This window comes from Bombina bombina, chromosome 4 (assembly GCF_027579735.1).
Source record: "Bombina bombina isolate aBomBom1 chromosome 4, aBomBom1.pri, whole genome shotgun sequence".
In the NCBI taxonomy this organism is placed as follows: Eukaryota; Metazoa; Chordata; class Amphibia; order Anura; family Bombinatoridae; genus Bombina; species Bombina bombina.
Window position 1 is genome coordinate 433,703,304 of NC_069502.1, and position 17,588 is coordinate 433,720,891.

Sequence of the window (17,588 nt, forward strand, 5' to 3'; positions counted from 1 at the left end):
AATAGTGCACTTTCTTATAATAAATGACTCATGATTATGTAAAACCTGCTCAAAAACAGTAAATCAAAGTTAAGTCAAAATTAAACTTGCATGATTCAGATAGAGCATGCCATTTTAAGACACTTTTAAATTCACTTCTATTTTCAAATGTACTTCATTCTCTTAGTATCCCTTGTTAAAAAATAAATATACACATATCATACACTAGTGGGAGCTGCTGCTAATTGGTGCCTGCACACATTTGTCTCTTGTGATTGGCTAAATAGATATTTTCAGCTTCCTGTCAGTAGTGCAATGCTGTCCCTTCAGCAAAGGATAACAACAGAATGAAGAAAATTTGATAATAGAATTAAATTGGAAAGTTGTTTAACATTGTATGTTCTATCTGAATCATAAAAGAATTAAAATCCCTTTAAGTCCCTAAAACCAATCCTTTGTGGGACTTAATCTCAGATCACACAGGTACCCTGGTCTCCTCCACATACAAGCTCTGGAAAGAAGCTTCAGTAAAAGAATAACTCTGCAATACATAAGTTGGGGCACCACATAGTTTATCCTATGTTTACCAATATCACACCACACCGACTCTCCTGTAGTCTACTCACATTTTTATCAACACCAAGCAAATGGTGTCTGTAGGTGCACTGGAATCCCAGGATTGTCTACTCAACTCCCTCCAGTTTAGTAGCAGTGAAAACTTCAGCGATCCAGAAACGTTTTTTTATTAAAAAAATGTTTTATTCACAATGCATGCAGCGACTTTCAGAAAAACGTAAAATGCTTATTTACAACATGTTTCTCTGCCCTTTTGAGCAGAAATATGTCTGTTTCATCAGGTAAATAGCATCATTCATTTGTGTATATGATTCTATAAATAGCCCCTAAAATTAGTGTGAAGGAATAACTTCATACAGAATGGGAAGCATTGGGGTTGCTATGTTAGAGAGGGATTGCCTGGTATTTTGTAGTTGGACTGACCTCGTTAGGCGTCATCAGACTGATATACTTCAGGAAAGGTGGTAAATCGCCTTAGCTGTTGTTCATTTCTGAGAGAGGGAGCGCTTCTTTTTCATTATGTAGAAGTAATAACTTCCCTGGCCTCTAAGGCACTCACACACGTGTGCAAGAGGGGAAGCTTTATTGTTAATGGGGTTCATAAACCTGTTTTTTTCCTGAAGCTTCTGAACCTCATAAACAGGGCTAGGATTTTTCAGTTGTTCACTAATCCTGGAAAAGAAAGAAACTTCATTAGATGAAAAATTGGCTTTAGCTAGTAAATCTTTCTCTCTAGACTAGTAACTTTTTTGCCTTTACTGATTAGGCATTTATAAACCACTTGAAAATCACAGCTGGGTAAGGTAACGTAGCATTTTGTAGCATGCTTAAATTACAGACTTTAAGCTCTAGTTTTTCAGGGACACACACACACACACATTTTTTAGAGGTAAATTACAACAAACAAAATAATGACTATATATTACAATTCTGTTAGATTTTCATAAATTACTATCATTAATATATTTATGGGGCGCTGCATTTTGAATTAAATGTCATTTTAAGCATTTTGTATAAAGTAAATGCCAGACAAAACATTATTTATGAGTCAACACTTACTGGCTAAAATGCAAGTCTGTCAAAAGAACTGAAATAAGGTCTACAAAGGCTTAGATACAAGGTAATCACAGAGGTAAAAAGTATATTAATATAACCATGTTGGGTATGCAAAACTGGAGAATGCGTAATAATGGGATTATCTAACTTTCAAGCAATAACAATTCTGGAATAGACTGTCCCTTTAAGTGCCTAGTACATGAAACGTGATCAGTACTTACCTAGAATGTATCGCACGTTTGTCTACCGGAGGATTTTTTCATCTCTTTCACATTAATGAAGCAAAATAAACTTAACAAAATTTTCCTTGGTAACAATTTATTAAGTTGAAATCTTACTAGCAACTAATATAATAAGGATGTCTATTTTTAATACATAGGGAAATATATTACTATTATTTTCTGTTGAAATTCTCAAGACCTAAGCTTAGAGAAATTCTACATACTAATTTCCAGTATTTCATTATATTTTTTTAAATGTGTCTTTTTTTGCTGTTGTAACTCAAAAACTAAAATGTTAACAGTATGAACATAACAGAAAATGTGTATTATATACTATGATAGATCTATACAAGAGTATTTAATGCTAATCATTAACACACTAGCTGAAATGAAAACTTAAAATCTTTATTTTACATCTTGAATTTCATTTCATGTCAGTCCTTTCCTTTATAATTTCCTGCATACTTTACATCTACCAGCTTTTATTTTGTGTGTAAAAATTAATATTCACTTTCCTTATCTATATTTTTCTTTTAGAGTAACAGTCAATTTTATTTGAATAATTCATCATGTAGCAGCATTTTGGATTCTTTAGCAGTTAAACAATGATGTAATGTACCGTAATAATGAAATATTGTAATGTTGGAAAGTAAAATGTCCTTAGAGACCTCGAAATATGACTCTGACCCAGACAACTAGAAGAACATATCTTCCACTCGTTCACAGTTTCCGCAGTAACCTCAGTGTTTACAAGTGAACCCCCAGTCTAGGAATGTTGGAACATAGTTGTGGCTGAAAGTATGCGTCAGTGCTAAATTTGTGGTAAAAGCTTTCCTTAGACACTGGCACGGATTTTTGTCAGATCGTTTTGGGCTAGTTATGCCATCTTTTGCATGCTCATTTTCTTTTTTTACCATTTTCTCTCTTTGTGTTAATCCCTTGGGTGAAAGTGAAGCACAATGCATGAAGAACCACTCGTTCATCACTCAGTGTTTGGTTTCAGGCTATGATTTTGAAGACCTTTCTTAACATGTGAAAGTGCTGTGAAATTATTTTATTTGAAGGAATGGATCATTTTCCCTACTAAAGGTATTTAGGTTTTGAGATGTGCAATGATGGATTATGTCTATGGACATAGATGCATCATTGCTGCAGATTATGCCATTGCAAGTCAATAATTAAAGAAGCAAAACATTTTCAAAAATGTTGCAGAGATGTTAATAACTCATAATCAAACCTATCACAAAATCTGATTTTATCCTTTATGATATTTTAATTTGAGCAGTATTATCGGCATAATCTGCAAGGGCTTAAATTATTTCAGTTATTTTGTTCTTTAAACATTTATTTTTGTAACTCCTTTATTTTATTTTTTCTGACAGTGTGTGGAAAACCAACTCGCCCACTTCCAGGAATAATAAAGCGCATAATTGGAGGACGCAATGCAGAACCAGGTTACTTTCCATGGCAGGTCTTGATTGTGGTGGAGGATATGTCCCGAGTTCCAGAAGATAAGTGGTTTGGAAGCGGTGCACTCCTCTCAGACTCCTGGGTTCTAACAGCAGCTCATGTATTGAAATCTCAACGGCGTGACAACACAGTGATACCTGTATCCAAAGAACATGTCACTGTTTACTTGGGGTTGCATGATGTAAGAAACAAAACAGATGCCATGAACAGAACAATAGACACCATAATATTACATGAAGAATTTGACCAAAAAATTTACAACCATGATATTGCCTTAGTCAAGTTGAAAGAAAAGGTTATTATGAATCAGTATGTTATGCCTATTTGTCTGCCTCAGTTTGAGCATGAGTTGGAAGGTCCTGAACCCAATACTCTAGGGCTTGTAGCTGGTTGGGGTATCTCCAACCCTAACATCACTGTGGACGAGGTGATTAGCTCTGGGATGAGAACACTTTCTGATGTTCTTCAGTATGTGAAGTTGCCTGTGGTACTTCATGCTGAGTGTAAGTCAAGTTATGAATCCCGCTCTGGCAATTATAGTGTAACAGAAAACATGTTTTGTGCTGGTTATTATGAAGGTGGGAAGGACACCTGTCTTGGTGACAGTGGAGGTGCATTTATCATTCAAGATGCCGACACAAAACGATGGGTGGCACAGGGTCTTGTTTCATGGGGAGGACCTGAAGAATGTGGAAGTAAACAGGTGTACGGGGTATATACCAAAGTATCTAATTATGTGGATTGGGTGGATGACAAACTCAGAACCTGAAATGGTTCCTTTGTTACCAATTTGACTTTAGAGATCTATGTAGATTTCATTCCACCTTCCGATTGTGTCTTAAGCACTTGGCTGCTGTTAATGAATTAACTATAAGCTATTTCCTTACTGTAGAGATCAAGGTTTTTCTTGGTCCTAACATAAATCATCAACATGTGATCAGAAAAGATATGTTTAGTTTATGAAAAATGCATTATTAGTGAAAATGTTAACATCTTTATCCGTGTCTTTGATGAACGTCAGCTACTCTTTATTGGACACCAGTTTTATATCTTATATGAGATTTCTATATTCTTATTTCACAAGTAAATACTTAATGTACTGTATATAAAATGCTGCACCAAAGAGCTAGGTACTTTTGGTTCAATAAGTGCAAAGGTCACCTAACATCCTTTAGGACCTATGTGATTTTATTTCAGGAATATCTTTCTGAATTGTTTCTTTTTTTCTTCTATAGAAAATTATGAAAACGGATTGGGTCTCTTGTATTTGCTTTGTTTACAATTAAATATAATTGTGGTTCTTGTAGCTCCTCCATAATTAAAAAAAAATCAAACCAAGAATTTTTCACGATCCAGATATAGAATACAATTTAAAAAACTTTACAATTCACTTTTTTAATCACATTTGCTTCATTCTCATGTTATCCTTTGTTAAAGGAACAACAATGCATTACTCGGAACTAACTGAGCACATTGGATGATCCTATGACAACAGATATATACAGTATGTGCAGAAACCAATTAGCAGCTAGCTCCCAGTAGCCCATTGCTACTCCAGAGCCTACCTAGGTATGCTTTTCAATAAAGGATACTAAGAAAATAAAGCAAATTAGATAGATTTAAATTGAAAAGTTTTTTAATGTATATTCTGTCTGAATCATTAATTAAACAATTTGTTTTTAATGAACCTTTAAGCATACCTTTAAACTGACACCAGTATAATTTGATGAATTGGATTTGTCAGGTTGATAAAAACATTTATTTCTTCCTTTTTGGTAAATCTGCATTTTTGAGGCTGCAACAGGAAAATTGTTTTTAGATATCAAAACTGAATTGATCATTTAAACCCCATTATTATTATTCATTTGTAATTCCATTTTGCTGTGTACAACTTTTTGACACTAGGGGCCTATTTATTATGGTGCGAGCGGACATGATCTGATATAGCAGATCATGTCCGCTGCACATCGATAAATGCCGACAGCATACGCTGACGGCATTTGCCATTGCACCAGCAGTTTGTGTGAGCTGCTGGTGCAATGCCGCACCCTGCAGATTCGCAACCAATCGGCCGCTAGCATTCAATCAGGTTCATTTCTGTCGATTTCTGTCTGCCGCCTCAGAGCAGATGGACAGTTTATGAATAAGCGGTCTTGATAAATATGCCCCTAGATCACAAGTAATCAATTTCTCTTTGCATAGTAGTAAACCACAAATATACCTCTTGGTAAACATTGATTTTTTAATAATGTGTAAATATATATATAAGCTTGCGAGGCTACAAAATTCTGCTTTAACTTTTTAAACAGACTCAGGGACTCCTTTATTTTTTTATAACACATTCCTAATAGACTATTCAACAAATATGTTGTTAGTTTCACCCATAATCCGTGATGTGTCTTGAGTTATTGTAGTTGACAGTTATATTAGCAGTAGGGTTGACACCTCGGCCATGTTTTCCTGGACACTTATGAGTTACGCATGCTGCAGGGTAAGCAGGGTGGAACATGTATTTTGTCTTTGGACAGCACAAGGCATGTTCCTCCCTGCTTACCCTGCAGCATGAGTAACTCATAAGTGTCCATGAAAACATGGCCGAGTGGCAACCCTATTTAGCAGGCACTGCAATATTTCACATACTGAAACGTTTTGGGCATTTTAAATTTGTTCAAATTGTTTTTAAGGCATGTCTAATGAATTAAACCTAATAAGATTTCTAAAGTTAATTTGTTCTAAAAAATGAAGAAAGAATGAGAGACAAAGGGTAATACAAATGTTATTTTACAAAGTTGGTTTTAATAGTAATGTTTATCTATTTAGCCTGTAGCATTAGTAGATGTAGATGTTAATGCAGCTAATTACAGGATACATTTCTTTTTTAACAGATTCATTTATGGGATTCTAATTTGTTGTTGCATCTCATTTTTTTCATTATAGACTCTAGATAACTGTGTTTAACCCCTAAAAGGGGTTAAATGCAGAGTAAAGTCCTGCTCTAGAGACGCAACTACTACAACTCTAACAGAAAATGATCACTGCTGAGTATTTGATTGGCTGTGTGCTGCTCACATAATATGCTAGACTCAGTAGAGCACATCATTTGTGAGCTTAGTGTTAAATAGCAGATAATGTGAGATCCAGAGATAAGCAAAACTTCTTGCGTAATTCATCAAAATAGAATTCCCAATATAAGCTCTTTTGCTTGTTTAGGGATGATTGCAGAATTTAGGGATAATAAATCTAAAATGAAAAAGACAGTAAAGTCTAAATTAAATTTTCATTATTCAGACAATTTTAAACAACTTTTCAATTTTCTTCTGTTATCAAATTTGCTTCATTCTCTTGGTATCCTTTGTGGAAGACTAAACCTAGGTAGGCTCATAGGATCTCAAGCATGTCCATGTGCCTTCAGCTTTCTATGGCTCTGATATTCAAAACATCGTCAGACCCACGAGAAATGGCCTTTTTGGCTAAGCCATTCTCGTAGTCTGTGGGGATTGTGGGTATATGATAGATGTATATGCAATGTTTAATTTATCTGTATTTTATTGTATAATATTAAAATATGTATGTAAAGTCTTGTTGTGATTGTAAAAATTGTGTATTTTGCCTTTAGCGTGTTTTTCTCTTTTTTTACGTTGATTGGAGTAGCCGTGTTAGTCCAGAGATTTAGATATCAAAATAACAAGAGTATTGCATTGAGCAATGATACTTTTTCACTGGACTAACTATACATTTATAAGTTGACAAGCTTTCAGATCAAAGTCCTTCTTTTTCAAGTCTGAAGCAATACTGACCAATTTGATGGAATTTACAGATTATGGGACCTATTTATCAAGCGCCGTATGGAGCTTGATACCCCTTCAGGCTCGCCTAAAACAGAAGTTGTAAAGCAGCGGTCTAAAGACCGCTGCTCCACAACTTGTCTGCCTGTTCTGAGGCCATGGATAGAAATCAACCCGATCGAATATGATCTGGTTGATTGACGCCCCCTGCTAGGGGGCGGCATTGCACCAGCAGTTCACAAGAACTTCTGGTGCAATGATAAATGCCGGCAGCGTATGCTGTCGGCATTTATCGATATGCAGCGGACATGATACGCTACATCGTACAGAGGTCTGATTGCAGGGGGAGAAGGGGGTGTTGTAAAAATCATGAGGGGTTAAGGAGACAGAGACATACAGTGTCCTGTGAAGGATAACAGACAGGGGAAATGGTTATACACAGAGCATACAGTATACTGACATAAAGTTATATATATCAACATGGAATCAATATGTATAAAGATGTGAAATTAGGTATACAGGGGAATATAAAATAGTCAAAAAAGGAGAAAGGTAAGAAAGAAAAAGGACTCTGGTTTCTTAACCCATTATCAAAAATTTTTGTAATGTACTTTCAAATACTGTAGTCAATTACATTGTATATTCCACACTCTCTATGCATAGGTACACAGGTAAGACTATGTCCACACTTTTGTCATTATTATTATTTCCCTTTTCAAATTGGTCAGTATTGCTTCAGACGTGGAAAAGGAAGACACTCTTCCGAAAGCTTGTCATCTTATAAATGTATAGTTAGTCCAATAAAAAAGTATCATTGCTCAATGCGATACTCTTGTTATTTTTATATCTCTTTTTTTAGGAAGAAGATTTTGCGTACGTGATTTTAATGTTTCGAAGAAGACAGTGGGGCCCATTTATCAAGCTCTGAACGGAGCTTGTGGGCCCATGTTTCTGGCGAGTCTTCAGGCTCACCAGAAGCACAAGTTATGGAGCAGCGGTCTAAGGACCGCTGCTCCATAACCCTGTCCGCCTGCTCTGATGAGGCGGACAGGAATCGCCGGAAATCAACCCGATCAAGTACGATCAGGTTGATTGACACCCCTCTGATGGCGGCCGATTGACCGCGAGTCTACAGGGGGCAGTGTTGCACCAGAAGCTCACAAGAGCTGCTGGTGCAATGCTGAATATGGAGAGCGTATTGCTCTCCGCAATCAGCGATGTCTGTCGGACCTGATCCGCAGTGTCGGATCAGGTCCGACAGACATATGATAAATAGGCCCCAGTAGCTTGTGTTTTTATTTATTTATTGCTGATATAAATTCTCTCTTTTCTAAATATGTTTTTACAGTGCGGTCGCAATATAATAAGTATAATATGTTTTTTACAGTGCGGTCACAATATTATAAGACTAACACGTTCAGAACAGTCACGGCTGCTGTCTTCTTTGAAATATTAATTTTGCGAATGAAAAAGCTTCTTCCTAATAAAAGAAAAAAACACACTAAAAGAAAAATACACAGTTTTTACAATCACTACAAGGGGCCTGGTGAACTGCTTGTGCAATGCCGGCCCCTGCAGATTTTTGGCCAATCGGCCGCTAGCAGGGGGTGTCAATCAACCTTATCGTATAGGATCGGGCGGATTGATGTCTTAAGACTGCTGCTCGCTCGGAAACAGGGGCAATCGGGATCCATTTGGCCCTTGATAAATCGGCTCCCAAGACATTATATACAAATAATAACAGTATACAATAAAATACAGAGAAATTAAACATTGCATATACATCTATTATGTACCCACAATCCTTCTGCTCCTATAGTTGTATTATTAATGTTATAATTCCACTATTGTATTGTAAGAAGAGGGGTTGAGTTTCTGTTGGCACATGTAAATTGTATTGCAGTACAAAACTGGGAAAAGGGGGTCATTTACATTACATGTTATATGTAGTTGGCAATGCTACTTTGAATATATCACCAGCATCGCCACCCACTGAGATGTATAGTAAAAGCTTCTTGGCAAGACTGCCTTCAGACTATGATGTCAGCAGTTTAGAATATTTCACTAGCAATCTCGATCCTAAGATGGACCCCTTTTGAATATATCACCACATTGTGGCTCTTTCAATCAGCAGGGCCTAGGGCAGCAGTGTCTACAACTTTGTAACATTGATACAAACATTGTTGCAAACACTGCTACCAGAATGCAAAAGACACAGGCACACTCCAGAGGTTCTATAAACCTACTTAGGTTTACTCTGTAATAAAGGATACCAAGAGAATGAAGAAAATTGGAAAGTTGTTTAAAATTGCATTCTCTGGGGCCGAACATTCTCTGGGGCCGAATTATCAATGTGCGTACCGACATGATCCGCTGTAGCAGATCATGTCTGCCGCATATCGATAAATGCCGACAGCATATGCTTATCATTGCACAAGCATTTCACTAGAAATGCTTGTGCAATGCTGCCCCTGCACATTTTCGGCCAATCGGCTGCTAGCAGGGGGTGTCAATCAACCCGATCGTATGCAATCAGGTGGATTGCTGTCCGCCACCTCAGAGGTGGCGGACGAGTTAAGAAGCAGCGGCCTTAAGACCGCTGCTTCTTAACTCCTGTTTCGGGTGAGCCTGAAGGCTCGCGTGGTAACAGGTGAATACAGGACTTAATAAATTGGCCCCTCTGTCTGAATAATACGTTTAATTTTGACTTTACTGTCCCTTGTATTGGTATTGAACATCATGCAGAATAGTACAAATTATTAACTATTATATTAAACTATAAAAGCTTTTCAAATACTGGTCTAAATGGAATATAACTCTCATATCACTGAGTGCAATAATTTAGTCATTGAAAACCAAGATTTATCCACTTTAGACTGTTTTTTTTTTGTATGTAGTTGTATGTAGAAAAAGTTATCTGTAATCATATTGTTTTCTATCTTAAATTGCTTTATTTCTACCAATAGGGTGGTTCAAATAGATATTTATAAGCATTTTAAAATGATTCATTATTTCTATTTTTAAAAAAAAACATAATTTATGTAAGAACTTACTTGATAAATTCATTTCTTTCATATTGGCAAGAGTCCATGAGCTAGTGACATATGGGATATACAATCCTACCAGGAGGGGCAAAGTTTCCCAAACCTCAAAATGCCTATAAATACACCCCTCACCACACCCACAATCCAGTTTAATGAATAGCCAAGCAGTGGGGTGATAAAGAAAGGAGTAGAAAGCATCAACAAAGGAAATTTGGAAATAATTGTGCTTTATACAAAAAATCATAACCACCATAAAAAGGGTGGGCCTCATGGACTCTTGCCAATATGAAAGAAATGAATTTATCAGGTAAGTTCTTACATAAATTATGTTTTCTTTCATGTAATTGGCAAGAGTCCATGAGCTAGTGACGTATGGGATATCAATACCCAAGATGTGGAGTCTTCCACTCAAGAGTCACTAGAGAGGGAGGGAATAAAAATAAAAACAGCCATATTCCGCTGAAAAAAATAATCCACAACCCAAAACAAAAATACGTTTATTTCATCTTTGAAAGAAAAAAACTTAAATTAAAAGCAGAAGAATCAAACTGAAACAGCTGCCTGAAAAACTTTTCTACCAAAAACTGCTTCCGAAGAAGCAAATACATCAAAATGGTAGAATTTAGTAAATGTATGCAAAGAGGACCAAGTCGCCGCTTTGCAAATCTGATCAACTGAAGCTATTCTTAAAAGCCCACGAAGTGGAAACTGATCTAGTAGAATGAGCTGTAATTCTCTGAGGCGGGGCCTGACCCGACTCCAAATAAGCTTGATGAATCAAAAGTTTCAACCAAGAAGCCAAGGAACTAGCAGAAGCCTTCTGACCTTTCCTAGGACCAGAAAATAAAACAAATAGACTGGAAGTCTTCCTGAAATCTTTAGTAGCTTCCATATAATATTTCAAAGCTCTTACCACATCCAAAGAATGTAAGGATCTCTCCAAAGAATTCTTAGGATTAGGACATAAGGAAGGGACAACAATTTCTCTACTAATGTTGTTAGAATTCACAACCTTAGGTAAAAATTGAAAAGAAGTCCGCAAAACTGCCTTATCCTGATGAAAAATCAGAAAAGGAGACTCACAAGAAAGAGCAGATAGCTCAGAAACTCTTCTAGCAGAAGAGATAGCCAAAAGGAACAACACTTTCCAAGAAAGAAAGTTTAATGTCCAAAGAATGCATAGGCTCAAATGGAGGAGCCTGTAACACCTTCAGAACCAAATTAAGACTCCAAGGAGGAGAAATTGATTTAATGACAGGCTTAATATGAACTAAAGCCTATACAAAACAGTGAATATCAGGAAGTATAGCAATCTTTCTGTGAAATAAAACAGAAAGCGGAGATTTGTCCTTTCAAGGAACTTGCAGACAAACCCTTATCCAAACCATCCTGAAGGAACTGTAAAATTCTAGGAATTCTAAAAGAATGCCAGGAGAATTTATGAGAAGAACACCATGAAATGTAAGTCTTCCAAACTCTATAATAAATCTTTCTAGAGACAGATTTACGAGCTTGTAACATAGTATTAATCATTGAGTCAGAGAAACCTCTATGACTTAGAACTAAGCGTTCAATTTCCACACCTTCAAATTTAATGATTTGAGATCCTGATGGAAAAACGGACCTATCTCAAGGTCCGGCCGTAACAGAAGTGGCCAAGGCGGGCAACTGGACATCCGCACCAGATCCGCATACCAAAACCTGTGTGGCCATGCTGGAGCCACCAGCAACACAAAAGACTGTTCCATGATGATTTTGGAGATCACTCTTGGAAGGACAACTAGAGGCGGGAAGATGTAAGCAGGATGATAACACCAAGGAAGTGTCAGTGCATCCACCGCTTCCGCCTGAACATCCCTGGACCTGGACAGGTATCTGGGAAGTTTCTTGTTTAGATGAGAGGCCATGAGATCTATCTCTGGAAGACCCCACATCTGAACAATCTGAGAAAACACATCTGGATGGAGAGACCACTCCCCTGGATGTAAAGTCTGGCGGCTGAGATAATCCGCCTCCCAATTGTCTACACCTGGGATATGCACCGCAGAGATTAGACAGGAGCTGGATTCCGCCCAAGCAAGTATCAGAAATACTTCTTTCATAGCTTGGGGACTGTGAGTCCCACCCTGATGATTGACATAAGCCACAGTTGTGATATTGTCTGTCTGAAAACAAATGAACGGTTCTCTCTTTAGCAGAGGCCAAAACTGAAGAGCCCTGAGAATTGCACGGAGTTCTAAAATATTTATTGGTAATCTCGCCTCTTGAGATTTCCAAACCCCTTGTGCTGTCAGAGATCCCCAAACAGCTCCCCAACCTGAAAGACTTGCATCTGTTGAGATCACAGTTTAGGTTGGCCGAACAAAAGAGGCCCCTTGAACCAAACGATGGTGATCTATCCACCATGTCAGAGAGTGTTGTACATTGGGAATCAAGGAAATTAATTGTGATATCTTTGTATAATCCCTGCACCATTGATTCAGCATGCAAAGCTGTAGAGGTCTCATGTGAAAACGAGCAAAGGGGATCGCGTCTGATGCTGCAGTCATGAGACCTAAAACTTCCATGCACATAGCCACTGAAGGGAATGACTGAGACTGAAGGTGCCGGCATGCTGCGACCAATTTTAAACGTCTCTTGTCTGTTAGAGACAGAGTCATGGACACTGAATCTATCTGGAAACCTAAAAAGGTGACCCTTGTCTGAGGAATCAAGAAACTTTTTGGTAAATTGATCCTCCAACCATGTTTCCGAAGAAACAACACTAGTTGATTCGTGTGAGATTCTGCAGTATGTAAAGACTGAGCTAGTACCAAGATATCGTCCAAATAAGGAAACACCGCAATACCCTGTTCTCTGATTACAGATAGTAGGGCACCTAGAACCTTTGAAAAAATTCTTGGAGCTGTTGCTAGGCCAAATGGAAGAGCAACAAATTGGTAATGCTTGTCTAGAAAAGAGAATCTCAGAAACTGATAGTGTTCTGGATGAATCGAAATATGAAGGTATGCATCCTGCAAGTCTATTGTTTGACATATAATGTCCTTGCTGAACAAAAGGCAGAATAGTCCTTATAGTCACCATCTTGAAAGTTGGTACTCTTACATAACGATTCAAAATTTTCAGATCCAGAACTGGTCTGAACAAATTTTCTTTCTTTGGTACAATGAATAGGTTTGAATAAAACCCCAAACCTTGTTCCTGAGGAGGAACTGGCATGATTACCCCTGAAGACTCCAGGTCTGAAACACACTTCAGAAAAGCCTGAGCTTTTACAGAATTTATAGGGATGCGTGAGAGAAAAAATCTTCTCACAGGAGGTCTTACTTTGAATCCTATTCGATACCCTTGAGAGACAATGCTCTGAATCCAATGATTTTGGACAGATTTTATCCAAAAATCCTTGAAAAACCTTAATCTGCCCCCTACCAGCTGAGCTGGAATGAGGGCCGCAGCTTCATGCTGACTTAGGGGCAGACTTTGGTTTCCTAAATGGCTTGGATTTATTCCAATTTGAGGAAAGCTTCCAACTGGAAGCAGATTCCTTGGGAGGAGGATTGAGTTTTTGTGCCTTATTCTGACGAATGGAACGAAAATGGTTAGAAGCCTTAGATTTACCCTTAGGTTTTTTATCCTGAGGCAAAAAAACTCCTTTTCCTCCAGTGATAGTTGAAATAATAGAATCCAACTGAGAACCAAATAAATTATTAACTTGGAAAGAAAGAGATAGTAATCTAGATTTAGATGTCATATCAGCATTCCAAGATTTAAGCAACAAAGCTCTTCTAGCTAATACAGCTAAAGACATGGATCTAACATCAATTTTGATAATATCAAAAATGGCATCACAAATAAAATTATTAGCATGTTGCAGTAAGCGAGTAATGCTAGATATGTCAGGATCCAATTCTCGTTGCGCTAAATTCTCCAACCAAAAAGTTGAAGCAGCCACAACATCAGCCAAAGAAATATCAGGTCTGAGAAGATGACCTGAATATAAATAGGCCTTCCTTAGATAGGATTCAAGCTTCCTATCTAAAGGATCCTTAAAGGAAGTACTATCTTCCATATGAATAGTGGTACTTTGGGGATTTTTTCCCAAAACTCTATAGATTTTGCTGGTAAAGGATACAATTTTTTATACCTTGAAGAAGGAATAAAAGAAGTACCTGGCTTATTCCATTCCCTAGAAATCATATCAGAAATAGCCTCAGGAATAGGAAAAACCCCTGGGGAAACCACAGGAGGTTTAAAAACAGCATTTAAACATTTATTAGACTGAACATCAATAGGACTGGTTACCTCAATATCCAAAGTAATTAACACTTCTTTTAATAAATAACGCATATACTCTATTTTAAATAAATAAATAGATTTGTCAGTGTCAATGTCTGAGGAAGGATCTTCTGAATCAGATAGATCCTCATCAGAAGAGGATAAATTATTATGTTGCTGGTCATTTGATATTTCATCAGCTAAATGAGAAGTTTTAAAAGACCTTTTACGTTTATTAGAAGGTGGAAATGCAGACAAAGCCTTCAGAATAGAATCAGAAACAAATTCTTTAAAATTTACAGGTATATCATGTACATTAGAAGTTGAAGGAACTGCAACTGGCAATGTACTATTACTGATGGATACACTATCTGCATGTAAAAGTTTATCATGACAACTATTACAAATGACATTTGGAATAATTTCTACACTTTTACAACAAATGCACTTAGCTTTGGTAGAACCGATGTCAGGCAGCAATGTTCCAGCAGAAACTTCTGAGGCAGGATCAGATTGGGACGTCTTGCTCAATGTAAGAGAAAAAACAACATATAAAGCAAAATTATCTATTTCCTTATATGACAGTTTCAGGAATGGGAAAAAATGCAAAAGCATAGGCCTCTGATAGAGAAAAAAACAAGAGGCAAACATCAATGGGGTATTAAAATAATGCAAAAAATTTGGCGCCAAGTATGACGCACAACGTAACGTAAACTTTTTTGGCGCCAAAAATAACCGGTAATGACACACTCGCATCACTAATGACGCCGCCGTGTGAAAGGTCTCGGCGTCACGTATGACGCCGGAAATGACTAAGTTGCGTCATAAACGTCTTTTTCCGCACCAAAAAAATTTTCGCGCCAAGAATGACGCAATAAAGTTTAGCATTTGACGCACCCGCGGGCCTAATACCCGCAATAGCAAGAAGTAGTCAATTGAAAAAAAGACTAAAACCCCAGGTAAGAAATACATTTCTTAAAATGTTTAAATTCCCCAAATATGAAACTGACAGTCTGCAGAAGGAAATACATGAACCTGACTCATGGCAAATATAAGTACAATACATATATTTAGAACTTTATATAAATGCATAAAGTGCCAAACCATAGCTGAGGTGTCTTAAGTAATGAAAACATACTTACCAAAAGACAGCCATCCACATATAGCAGATAGCCAAACCAGTACTAAAACAGTTATTAGTAGAAGTAATGGTAAATTGAGAGGATATCGTCGATCTGAAAAGGGAGGTAGGAGATGAATCTCTACGACCGATAGCAGAGAAGTGAAGTGATACTCCCTTCGCGTCCCTCTGACATTCGCTGTACTCTGAGAGGAATCGGGCTTCAACAATGCTGAGAAGCGCATATCAACGTAGAAATCTTAGCACAAACTTACTTCACCACCTCCATAGGAGGCAAAGTTTGTAAAACTGATTTGTGGGTGTGGTGAGGGGTGTATTTATAGGCATTTTGAGGTTTGGGAAACTTTGCCCCTCCTGGTAGGATTGTATATCCCATATGTCACTAGCTCATGGACTCTTGCCAATTACATGAAAGAAATATAAAATTCCCTAATGTTTGAATACATTTTTAAAAACCTTTCAACCTCCTGCAAGCACCCCATTATGATAATAGATGTGAAATCGATTAGTCTCCATGGGTACAAGAACACTCCAAGATTCAGTTCCTTTTCATTAGAATTGGAGACTTTTTCATCTAACTCAGAAGAAAAGCCACTAAAAGAGACAATTCATAGATGAGACTGATAACATGTAATATTGATTTCATACATAGTAAAAATGCAAGTTTGAAAAACAAAATGTGTTATTTATCCTTCTCGTGCTTCATATTTACAGCTAAATAACAAAGTGGTTAAAACTGCTACATTGTTAAAAAGTAGTTTGGTGCAGTGATAGAACTGTTATTGCACCAAGCTTGTGACTAAATTTACTTAGCATTCTTATGCATTAAAAACATGAAAAACACTTTGAGACCAATTTATCAAATGTCTGTCGGACCTGATCCAACAGTGCCGATCAGGTCCGACAGACATTGCTGAATGAGGTGAGCAATACGCTCTCCGTATTCAGCATTGCACCAGCAACTCACAAGAGCTGCTGGTGCAACGCCGCCCCCTGCAGACTCGCGGCCAATGGGCCGCCAGCAGGGGGGTGTCAATCAACCTGATCGTGCTCTGATGAGGCGGATAGGGTTATGGAGCAGCGGTCTTTAGAGTCTTTTAGAGTCTAAAGACTCGCCAAAAACACGGGCCCACAAGCTCCATTCGGAGCTTGATAAATGGGCCTCTTTGTGGCAACATTTTCTGTAGATAAACTGGCTGGGTCCACACAGGGAAGGATGAGGTAGTTTTATAGTGCCATTAAAGGGATATTAAACCTAAACATTTTCTTTTGTGATTCAGTCTGAGAATACAATTTTAAAAAAGTTTCCAATTTACTTCTACTATTAAATTTGCTTAGTTCCCATGATATTCTGTGTTGAATAGATACCTAGGTAGGCATCTGGAGCACTATATGTCAGGAAATAGTGCAGCCATCTAGTGCTCTTGCAAATGGATATCATTCTTGCAAAGCTGCTGTCATATAGTGCTCCTGAAATAGACCAGCTCCTAAGCCTACATCTCTGCTTTTCAACAAAAGATACCAAGATAAAAAAGAAAACGTAATAATAGAAGAAAATTAGAAAGTTGCCTAAAATTGCATGCTCTGTCTGAATTATGAAAGCAAATTTTGGGGTTTCATATACCTTAAAGTTATTTTTACCTTGTTTGTTATGAACAAGTATTCATATGCAAACCATATAAACCTGTTTAATAAATTATAACTTTAAAATGTCAGGGCTTTGTAGATTGACAGCAGAATCTTTATCTCTCCCCTACGGCGGATATTTAAATCACTGGGCACATTCATACCACTTACAGTATATGGACAGTGTGATGATTGGTTATCAAGGGATCTTTTGTTTTAGGGTCTATATACTGAGATGGGCATGCAGCACCAAGTAGGGTATTGTAAGTTTTATAGTCAAGTGATATTATATATACTAGTCTTACAGCCTGTGTACATGGGCCATACCCTCTAAACCCCTCCATCCACTTGGATCCCCTCTGCCTCAACCCCCCTCCCTGTCAACTTTTTTTTCTGTAGCGTAGAGGTCCCACAT

At 37.5% G+C, this 17,588-nt stretch overlaps 1 protein-coding gene across 3 annotated transcripts in view; it reads left to right on the plus strand.

Annotated features, from left to right (window-relative positions):
* MASP1 (MBL associated serine protease 1) overlaps positions 1–17,588 on the plus strand; it is a 318,359-nt gene that overhangs the window by 210,899 nt on the left and 89,872 nt on the right. The window contains exon 11 of one of the 3 annotated variants that reach the window (XM_053710258.1): positions 3,215–4,538. The exons of the other annotated variants lie outside the window; for them this stretch is intronic. Within the exon in view, the coding sequence (XP_053566233.1) occupies positions 3,215–4,071 (857 nt within the window). The 3' untranslated portion in view covers positions 4,072–4,538. Of the gene's footprint in view, positions 1–3,214; positions 4,539–17,588 lie in introns of those variants that run through there. 3 annotated transcript variants of the gene reach the window in all.